The sequence below is a fragment of the Neofelis nebulosa genome, chromosome 10 (genome assembly GCF_028018385.1).
Source record: "Neofelis nebulosa isolate mNeoNeb1 chromosome 10, mNeoNeb1.pri, whole genome shotgun sequence".
NCBI classification, from domain to species: Eukaryota; Metazoa; Chordata; class Mammalia; order Carnivora; family Felidae; genus Neofelis; species Neofelis nebulosa.
This window is the reverse complement of record NC_080791.1, coordinates 18,782,545-18,793,639: the sequence shown is the minus strand read 5'-3', so window position 1 is coordinate 18,793,639 and position 11,095 is coordinate 18,782,545. Positions and strand designations below refer to the sequence as shown.

Below are 11,095 nucleotides of genomic sequence, written 5' to 3'. Positions count from 1 at the left end.
CGAGATCATGCCCTGAGCCGAAGTCGGACGCCCAACCGACTGAGCCACCCAGGCGCCCCCTCAAAGTGCTCTTTGACAACACAGCACATCACACTGCTGTGCTTTCTTCTCGAAAGACTTGAAAACTGCCTTCTTAGCCAATGGTGTCTCAGCAAATGTAGTGACAGCTTTAAGGAAGTCACTGCCCCTGTGGAGTAATTCTATTCACTGCGAGAACAGCTGCCTTGACATCTCCCCGCTCCTCGGCCACCACTAAGGCATCGTGTTCTTCAAGGATCCACCACGCGAGACCCCCTGGGTCATGACAAGATTATCCCAGGCCTTCGTGTTCTCTCGTCTATCAAATACACGTCCTCCCAAACCAGGCAAATCAAAAAGCGTCCGGACGCTGTACAGACCATCTTTATTGCGCTCAAAAGAACAACTCAAGACACGCGTAGAGAGTGGGTTCTCATATAGGTGTCTCCTTCACCCAGTTAAATTTTTATTCAGTGAAAAAAGTTGACATTGAGACAAAAATTATCGTAAAACTGTGCAACAATATAGTAAAATCTTCAGCATAAATTGGTGATTTGGAAACGCGTCAAGGCAATCGAAATCATAAATGCCTCATGTCACCTTGGAGAGAAACAAGTATACGGTGTTTCACTTTAAATGAGAGCAGAGTAGGCCTTTATTTTGCTTCCAATGCTTTCAATTTTGCCTAAAGTTTCTAATAATTTGTAACAAGAGTCTTTAGATGAGAAATGACATGGAATATCTGAGAATAATGTTCCCTCAGCATTCATACTTATTCCATTTGCGTTATTGTACGTGAAGCAAATACCATTCTTGGGTTACTTGGCTCTGAGGATTTAATTCCCGACACGGCTGCTCAAAATCGGTGGGCAGAAACATACGCACAACCTATCCTCCCTCAACCCACGTTCAGTGGTGGTTCCCATTCCGAGAACGTGCTCATTGTCCATGTACCCAACTAAGCATACCTCTTGCTATCTATTCCATATCTCAGTCTTGCATAGAAAGTAGTCTATATGAACTTAATGCACTGGCTTTTATTACACAAAAATTGTACCTGAAAGGCAGCACACGCTCCAGTTAAGAAAAATAACATGCTAGGAATGTCAAGAGTACAATCTCAACAAAGTGAAGATTCTGCACAGGGGCTGAGGGTCAATTCGGAAAATCAATATGGAGATGCTATTCGGTTGATTTATCTCCCGGACCCCTTGAGGGAGGGGTCTCCCAACTCTGCCGAAGGAAGAGAAAAATCTTCTCGGAGATTCACCATGATCCCCTTAGTAGGAAAGTGACCACCCAAACCTACCAAGATGAGGTTTCTGCCCTTAAGGAAGTACCGGGACTATCATCTTACAAGATGGAGTGACCGCCGGGTGGATGTTTGGAGGTAAGATTCTCCCAGGGGAGGTGGGTGGTTATCTACAAGAGCCTCACCACACCATCACCCTCCCCAGTTCCCCCAGAATGGCCGCTATCTGAGAAGGGTTACGGTCCTTAACAGGCTGAAGTGTAGCTTAATCTAGTAGGCCAGGATGATGGGCAGGAGAGAGCATGTAGCTCTGCGTCCCACACCTGTTCCACCCAAATATCCCTAGAGATACTGGCAGAGATGGAACCCCAGGAACCTCTGTCCCCAAAGTCCCAAGTTTCCACAGTTTCCCACCATCATAACCATGTACCCAGTATGCCGGGGCAGCCAGGAGTTACTGGAACTTCTCACCTGTCTGGAAATGCCTGCATAGACGTGGCTTCTCCCCAGACTCCTCTGCAGAATTCTACTCTTTGTCATGTCATCCGCATGGACCCGTGTCTCCTCAGGCTCAAGGGGCATTCGATACACATGGGGGCAAAGTCAGCTTCCAGAGAAAACTCTGTACACAGTGCCCCTGCCTGCCAAATTTTAGCGGTCCGTTCGTGGTCCGTCGCGGTCCACGTGCGGGCGGGCTGCTGACATTCTAACGTGCGTGCTGGGAGAGAAGAGAACTCTTTTCCTGTACGGTGTGAACTTTTGAGGTGGCATCTCCAACGAGGTACAAAGCCCCTTCTTCACAAACAACCAGGGGCTCCAACTGGTCACAGTGAAGACAATGATCTGGTCACGTTCAAAGGCTGCACATAGTTTGCGTTCTCATTTCCTATGGTCACTCCAACCTCTGGACTCCTGCAGACGGCGTGTATATACACCACAACCCCACAAAGCCACGCGGAGGGAAGGAAGAGTGGGCGCTTCAAAAGTTCATAAAAATATACAATTTGCACATAGCTGTATCTACCTAGCTTAGTCTTCAGAAACTTAGCTCTTCTGTGTATATAAAATACTCTAGCCCTAAAAGGCTGCTTTTTCTCAAACAGCACAGTGGCGTTTTCCGAGGAGAGGGGTGATGGCCAGTCTATACAGTACTGTGCACTAAGCACTGGGAGGCGCTGGAGACGAGAACTGGAAGCTCAGGTATGTCTCAAGTTGCCAACTGGAGACACGGGCCCTGTAAACAAAGGCCTGCCTACAGAATAACTGAAAATAAAGTCTCAGAGCCTTTTATATCAGCTTTCAAAAATGCCACCAAAAAGTTGGCCGAAAAAGAGAAGAAGAAAACATACTTTCTAGGGGTTCAATTAAACGACTTGCCTCCCACCAGACTGTTTATCTTTTAGCTACTAAAAGAGCTTCACTAAAGGGGTGGGGGTGGGGGGTAGGCCTTGGAGTTCCGAACAAAACCCCAAGACAACACGAGATAAAACCAAAGAACTTCCATTCTTTGAAAAAGTAACAAAGGAGAGAGAAAGAAGGGAGAAAACGTGGAAGGAGGCTCGTCATGACCACCACGTGTTAAAATAAAAGGGAGCCTTACCCACACAACATGCTACATGTCTACAGTTTAAGACACTCCTCCCTGAAAATATATACATATATAAATTAAAACTTTTAGAACGAAAAAAATGGAATTGGCTCTTTGTTTTCCAGACAATCACTAGCTAGAGCGAAACTATATTATCACCCAAGAATGATACTTTTGGTTAAAAGAAAGCAAATACTTGTGAGAAGGTGATGTAAAGCATCTCAGAGGAGATGGGGTTTTTAGAAAGCTCGCACGTAAAGGACACACATTCAGAAACATGACTTTGGACTATCCCCAGAGCTCACTGCTTCTCGGCTGAGAGGTTCTGCAGCGAGGTCCGTACAGTAGGAGTCACAACAACGCCGGACATTGGTGCCTACGACGCTAGGTCTAAAGGGCGGGCATCAGTCCACAATGGATTCCACGTACCTATCAAGTGGCCATGAACTGAATACCAGGGTGGCATTTAAAGGCAGAAGAAGAAGAAGAAGAAGAAAAAAAGCTCAGCTTATTCTACAGAAAGAATAAACTCTAGTCTTGTTCCAGCTGCAAACTGGATAGAACGGTCTCGGATTTGTCGATCTCCTGTATCTCTGTTAAGAGCGAACAGGACCCTTTAAACTGGGCAGGGGTATGGGGGAAGCAGGTGGAAGGAAACAAAAAGAGAGAGAGAGAGAGAGAGAGAGAGAGAGAGAGAGAGAAGGCACTGACCCAATTCAAAATGACTGCATATATCAGTGTAGATTTTTAAAGACAGTAAGTGGCCACCTCAACACAAATACAAAATTTTACATTCGAGATTCTTCAGTGGTGAGTAAAAACAAAAAAGCCAAAAAGGACAAAGCAGTACTATATCTGCCAGTGTATCTATCATGGCACAGACCTAGGATTCTCCCACGACCTGGGTGATTTTTTTTTTTTTTTTTTTTTTTTGCAAGGGCCATGACACCGGGTGTAGTAAAGCAGGGTTATCGTTTTATAGCTGTGAAAGGCGCTATAGTAAGATTCCCTCAGTTAGCGTAAGAGAAGAAACTGCTGTCTGTTTGACTGACTGAAACGGAGCAATGACTCAATGCGCTCTCCTGCCAAATACCATCAGGTGACACACGAGTGACTAAAAATGGATTGCTTCCGACCCTACAAGGCGAGGGGTTCCTAACGGGCAGTGTTGGTGTCAGATGACCGCTAAAGCCTTGCCTTATACAGAGTCCCAATAAATTAACAAAGTAACAGGAAAGAACCTTCCCCTATAACACACACACTTTCATGTAAACTGAGTCTGAACGAAATTTAAAGTTTGAGCACACCTTCAAGGAGGAGGGAGGGATCCCACCCGTCACCCTCTCTTGAAGTGTTTCTATTAAATACATTTCTGTGTCTTAGAAAAATAAAAAGAACGGCCAGTTTATTGAATCAAAATGATCTCACAGACTTAAAAGCATGCCCAGCAAGCACAGCCCTGTAAGACTACATTAATATGAAATTAAAGCAATTTGGTTACTAAAATCAACCTGGTTGGAAGTTCACAGTTGATGACTACAAAGTGTACTCATTCCTTTCTTGCCTTTTTTTTGTTTGTTTTTTTTTTGTTTTTGTCTTTTGTTTTTGGCCCATATAAAAATAACATATTGCAACTCAAAGTGCATCTTTTTAAAATAAACCATCAACTATCTTTATCAAATAAAATATTTACACCATTTGGTTTCTAGTGAGGAAAAGCTCTTTCAGGCTATCACCATGGGGACGTCGTCTGAAAATCCAGTTATCATAGGAGCATCTTCGTCATCTTCCCCTAAAGGCAAAACAGTCGGTCCTTGGTAAGTTCCAGGGCACTTGCACCCAACCCCGACACCCACCCCTCCGTCCCAGCCGCCCCCAACACCGTCGCGAGCCCCAGCCTGGAAAATCGGTACCACGGCCCTCTAGGCACAGTGGTCTAAGCCGAAACTGAGCTCAGCTGACCCTTGACGCTCTTGGGTCACCTTCTCCCCGTCCACGGGTGACCAAGCTTATTTTAATGGTAGCTTGAACTTAACCAAAGAAAGAAAGGAAATCATTTAGGAAGGAGAACCTTATGACCTATCCAAAAGTCCAACGGGTGACTTAGGTTCCCTAATTGGGAGTTATCCACACCCTACAACAACACTGTGAGCTTCTTTATCCGTTTTCTCCTCTGAACCCACACTGCTCTGAGGCAAAGGACCTCAGAGGGGTTGAAGCTATTTGAGGGCAGCTTCCCAGACTAAAGGATGTCCCCTCATGGCCCCCGGTACAATCCTGTACAACCAAGTCACGATCCATCTTTAGTGATCACCGTGTGGTACCATTAACTTCTTTTGCCCCCAGTAACGGAAGCAAAGAACCCGCCCCATTCACGCAAAGCAGACCAAATACTTGTACTAAGCAAGACAGGAAACTGAGAAGAGGAGGGAGCAAAGCTAATATCAAATGATCAGTGATCGGGGAATATACAAATATCTTTATAAAACAAAAAAATATTATAGCTGGTTTACAGGGAAAAAACTAGGTATGTAAAGTCACAGTCTACATGTCTGCGCTCGGGGACGACCCCAAAACACGCCTAACTTATTATATCAAGTGGTCCACTAGCTCTACGGCATTTCGTAATTATAATGAGCACGTAGACGTTTTAAAAGGTATTTCTTTCTTTCTTCCATACCACGTTATGGGTACGTAAAAAGCAGAATGACTGGGGAGGTGCCCCTAGCGATCGGAAAGGGGCACAGCCAGATGGAAAAGGCTTCTCTGGACGGAAGTCAGTTGGGAAGGCGTGACTCCTGATCTTGACCGGGCTCTTCAAGGACGCCGGACCTCCGGGTCCGGGAAGGATGGAGAGGGGTTGGGAATTCCTGAAAACCTGCTGACACCTCGGGGGTATCGAAAGCCCCGGGCCTATCGATCGACCCTTCCGTACTTCCTACTCAGGCCACCGGCTTGGAAGGGGTCTGCGTGGGGAGGAAGAGCCAGGGCACCCCGTCCCACTTACCCAGGTCGTCCCCGGAGGAGAAGATGGCCGAGCCCAGCCTGGAGCTGTAGTGGCTGTTGGCGAAAGCGGTAAAGCTGCTCCGCAGCCTCCGATGCTTCGTGTACAGGACGGCAAACCCCACCGCCAGGCTCAGCAGTATCAGGAACAGGATGGGTACCACCACGGCGGCCACATCCGTAGACCTGGCCGCCCGGGCCGCGGACGCACCCGCACCTGCCAACGTTAAGACAGCCACGCATGAGCCCCCTCTGCAAAGGCGGAAGAGCCGCCCGCCGAGAAAGCGGGGAGTTTGCCGAACGGTTACCCGAACCGCCTGCCCGGTGTGACGAGTTCCTGCCCGTGACGGCCGGCTGGGTCCCCACTCCGTGCCACGAGCCGAGAGACCACGGGCCTTGTGCATGCAAATACGGTAATTACGTTAGACTCCTAATCACTGCCTCGTTGTTGATTTAGATAATCTCCTGGAAGGGAGACCTTTGTTGGGGTAGTGACACTGATTTCGTTAGCGTTCTTACTTAAGACCACTCGCTGGCCTTACATAAGAGGATGTGAAATCAGACCAGTAATTAACGAGGTTGCAATTATTTCCCCCTACTTGGCACCGAAGTCACTCTGAACAGCAAATACCTGAAGCTCCGTCGAGTGATACAAACGAGATCCCTTAACTGCAACACTGACTTAACAGCTCATGAAGTTTTATGAGGTTTTTTTCCTTACTTAAATAAGAGAGAGAGAGAGAACCCTTCCATATACGTTTAACATTTTAACAATCCACTTGGCAAAGCCATTTAGGTGTCTGTAACCTAACAATGATGCCCACTTCCCACTATCTTCAACAAATTCTCCCTTTATGATGATGTATAGATAGATTTGTACCAATAGGGCCCGAGGGCAAAGCCATCCCCCTGCTGGGTTAGGGCCAGTCTTAAAAATCCCTGGGGAGGGGCCGCCTGTCGGTTAAGCGTCTGTCTTCGACTCAGGTCGTGATCTCACGGTTCGTGGGTTCAAGCCCCGTGTCGGGTTCCGTGCTGACAGCTCGGATTCTGGAGCCTACTTCGGATTCTGTGTCTCCCTCTCTCTGCCCCTCCCCTGCTCGTGCTCTGTCTCTCGCAAATAAACAAACATCAAAAAAAATAAAATTTTTTTTTTTTTTAATTCCTGGGGAAAGTCTGAGTGAGGCAGGAAAATGGAACTTGGGAGCCCGTTTTAGCTAAGGAAGCAAAGTGGACCTTCCCTGTCCTATGAAGAGTTGAGGCAGTTCCCTGGTTTGGGGCAAGGTGCTGTGGCACAGGCCTGTGCCTCAGAGGGAAGGCTCAGTAGCCACCCAGGGGTTCATCCCAACAAGGTGCTCAACCAGATGGGCCAGAGAACAGCCATTTCTTGCGAGCCTAATCTAACAACTCAAGACGCATGTCTTTACATTCTTTCGTTATTGACCTACGGGGAAAAGCCGTAGCAGAGTCTTACTTCGTATGTCCCAACGTAACCCCAGCTGTGAAGTGGTAAACTAGGGCAATGCTCTTGCCTGGAACGGTTAAGAGGAACCAGTGTGGCGGAGGAAACAAGAATGAGTGGGCCCTCACCTCCTCCACCCTGCTTCTGTGGTGGAAAATGGAGGCCTCACTGAGAGATTCTTTCTGCTGGACGATTTTGGTTTTATAAAGGCAACAGTTGTTTTCCCCCCAGAGTCTATTTCACAGTTGCTAATTGGTTTTGCTTAAAAAGGAGGCTCTATTTAGGAACTGCTAGGTTAACAAGACTTCTGTTGTGTGTTTTCTGTAAGACCTTCTCAGAACCTCTAATAACGCTATGATTCTCCAAAGGGGACACAGTCTGCAAGGTCGTCCTCCCTCAGGGAGGTGCCTGGGAAACATGACATGACAGAACACACAACAACTCTAACGCAAGATTTTGGCTTAAGCATCGGCGAGCTCCTGGCTGGGAGTAAATGGAACTGAAAAGACCAGTGGCAAAACGTTGGCTGAAATGCTGGCCAAGCTACTACGATACAAGCAGCATTTCTGTACAAATGAAAGGTTCCTCTCCCCTGCCCCACCTCTGCCCTCGGCATGACCCAACATTGGTATCTGTGAGTGTTTATAAGACAAGATGCCAGGCCAAATTCAGGTTCTGATCTGGACTGGCGGCTAAGACGAAGGGGGAGGCTATACAATCGGTTACTCTATGGGAAGGAGATTATCTACCGACTTGGAAGAATCCCAGGGAATATTAGCATACTAGAGGCTCTGAGAAGTCCTGCAAACAACAAGCAGTAGCACTCACACTAACCTAGTGTTTCCCAAGCAGAATCTCCTTTTTTTAAACAAAACCTACTGCTAACCTATGCCCTTTCTAGGCTCTACATTCAGAATTTGGTCACACGGTAACTCCAGCTCCTCACCCCATGCCTGGCTCGGGAAATATTTGTTAAATAAATCAGTGCCTGATTACACGGATGCACAAATGACTTTTTTGAACTGAAAGAATATTTTAAAAAATTTTTTTAATGTTTATTTATTTTTGAGACAGAGAGAGACAGAGCATGAACAGGGGAGGGGCAGAGAGAGAGGGAGACACAGAGTCTGAAACGGGCTCCAGGCTCTGAGCCGTCAGCACAGAGCCCGACGTGGGGCTCGACCTCACGGACCGTGAGATCATGACCTGAGCCGAAGCTGGACGCTTAACCGACTGAGCCACCCGGGCGCCCCTGAAAGAATATTTTAAATGTGCGTAAGAAAGACACATATTCATCAGACCACGCCACATCCTTCATCTATTTCCCCAGAAGTGAAGATGGAAAGTGGCCACACGAGTGACTCACCAGACCCCAGTTCGTCATACAGCAGGACAGCAGGCTCCCCACAGATCTGGCTGCCAAAAAGGCATCTTGCTTGCACAGTGAAAGTGTAATTATGACCCAATTTCAGGTTGGAAATTTTAAAGAAAGTGTCAGTAGTATTCCCAAGGTAAGCTGAGATATTCATGGTTCCATCCAACACGTGTATCTCATAGCCCTGAAAACAAAGACACGAGAGATTGTGCAGGAAGTTAAGTAAGGAATCTGACAGATTCTATTACTGGTTCCAATTTTATGTGAGCTCCTTATTGCAGGCTTTTATAGATGCGAAAGCACTTTGGGTTTCTTACTAGATCTTTTTACGTTACCACTGAGATATTGGATTCAGAAAATGGCAATTTTCCCATCCCAAATAACTACCACGCCCACTTGTGAGCTGCAAAGTGGAAAAGTATAGCCCTAATGAAAGCCATTTTGATAAATATTTTGGTACACATTCAAAGTTCTGGTCAAGAGTCCACTCATCTCAAGCAATACGAAACGCAACAAAGAATCCGGACAATTCAGCAACAGTTTGCTGTAATGTAATGGGATTTGACTCACAATAAATCCGGGTCGTGGTGGGACTCCAGCAGCGAGGCTGGAAAAGTCAGGACATTTCTAGGGAGAACAGTGTGTGGGAACTTCCTTGTCAGCCCACAGCTCACTCCCCAGCTCCTCACTTTCTAGCTCTTCCAGGCTGATGGTGGCCCCAGACCAACTTGGCCTTGACTAGAAAGCACTTCAACATTAGAGTGGGGGCAGAACAGACTCCTGGACTTCTCTGACAATCTCCCAATATTCCAGTCTCAAAGCTACCAACTCCCACCCCACCAGCACCAAAAAAAAGACCTCCTCTCTTAGCTCTATCCACATATTGGGCCCCACTGCATACTCACGGACTCTTGGTCCCCATTCCATTGACCTGTCTATTCTCTGAACTCTAAGCCAGGGGGAGAGGAGCAGGATGTGCTATATGCTTATGCCAGAACCCTCCACTGGGAGTCAAATACTGACCTGTCACCTCCACCTAAAAGCTGGGCTGTGAGGTGGACCACTGGCTGCCAAACTGGGCCTCCCAATACCGCCTACCTGGAATCCTGTCCCCCCATTCTTCTTTAGAAACTAGCATTGATTGCTTCTATCTAGCACGTATTTGCTGTCAAGAGCGTGCAACATACATAAAGGTGTAAAGAAAAACATCCAAATGATACAAACGTCGGTCATTCACTTAATTAACTATGAAACATCCTCTTCTTTTAGACACTAAAGTTATTTCCTCTTTCTTGCTATCAGAAATAAAACAAGGCCCTCAACAGGGCCTTGTACATAAATTCTTTATGCACATCGTTTCCTGAGAATAAAATCCCGAAAGAATTGCCAGGCCAAAGGATGCGAACGCTTTTTATTTCTGACATGTATCACCAAAGTGCCTTACAGAAAGGCTGAACCAATTTGTATTCCCAGCATGCTAATCTCCCCAACTACGGCTCATTCTGGTAATACTCTTCCCCCCCCCGCCAAACTTAGCTGATTTAATGTTGAAAGGGTCCTATCTTTGTTGTTCAGATCACCAGTGAGATTGATCCTTTTTTCTTTTGCCCACTGCTGCTGGAGTTTTTACTGTGTTACCGGTACCTTTTCCAGAATCAGAATATTAGTCTTCTGAACTGCTTTGAAAGCTTTCTTTATATTTGAGTTTATTAACCACGCATCCGTCCCGGCGGGGAGAGTTGTGAGGATTTTCAAATTTTACTCTAGCTTTGCTTCTGGCATTACAGGGTGACCATTTACAACCCCAGCGCCCTTTACCGATGCTGTGCCGCGAAAGAGCCACAGTGGATTTGTCGTGTCTCTGTTCAGCTCGTGCTTTGCTGACAACGGGGACAAGCCAGGTCCGCTCAAGAACCTGTCCACCCTTGGGTGACAGATCGGCAGATCTACTCGCCCTCCTCCTCCTCCCTCCCATCTCCTGCTGCGAATACAGTCATGGGTCTGCCAGTGACAAAACAAAACAAAACAAAACAAAACAAAACAAAACAAAACAAAACAAAAGTCTTTTCTATACGTTGACGGACTATCTGCAGGTACTTCTTGTTCCTTCGGACATCACCGGAAAGAAACCGCGATGCCACAGCACGGATGTAGCTCAGTCCCCGGCACTGAAGCCACGGCCCTGCTCTGGGACTGTCAGAAGGCACAGGGAGGGCTTGGCCCATTCCCCTGTCTTGCGGGGGGAAAACAAGTTCAGGAATGAAAGGTGCTTAGTGCAGGGCTCTCTTGAACGGGCAGGATAAACCTCTGAGTAATTAGCGAGCCCACAGAAAATGGCCCTTTTGTTCTCAAGTTCTCTCCCGTGCCCTTTTCTTTCTCTCTCCCCCTACTGACGCGCCA

The 11,095-nt window shown here is 46.9% G+C and overlaps 1 protein-coding gene across 1 annotated transcript in view; it reads right to left on the bottom strand.

The window, feature by feature from the left end:
• Positions 1-444: 444 nt before the first annotated feature.
• SORL1 (sortilin related receptor 1) overlaps positions 445-11,095 on the bottom strand; it is a 171,627-nt gene continuing 160,976 nt past the window's right edge. The window contains exons 46-48 of the mRNA XM_058687081.1: positions 8,687-8,879; positions 5,866-6,078; positions 445-4,650 (exon numbers count right to left, since the gene is read on the bottom strand). Coding sequence (XP_058543064.1) covers positions 4,583-4,650; positions 5,866-6,078; positions 8,687-8,879 — 474 coding nt within the window. The 3' untranslated portion in view covers positions 445-4,582. The remainder of the gene's footprint in view (positions 4,651-5,865; positions 6,079-8,686; positions 8,880-11,095) is intronic.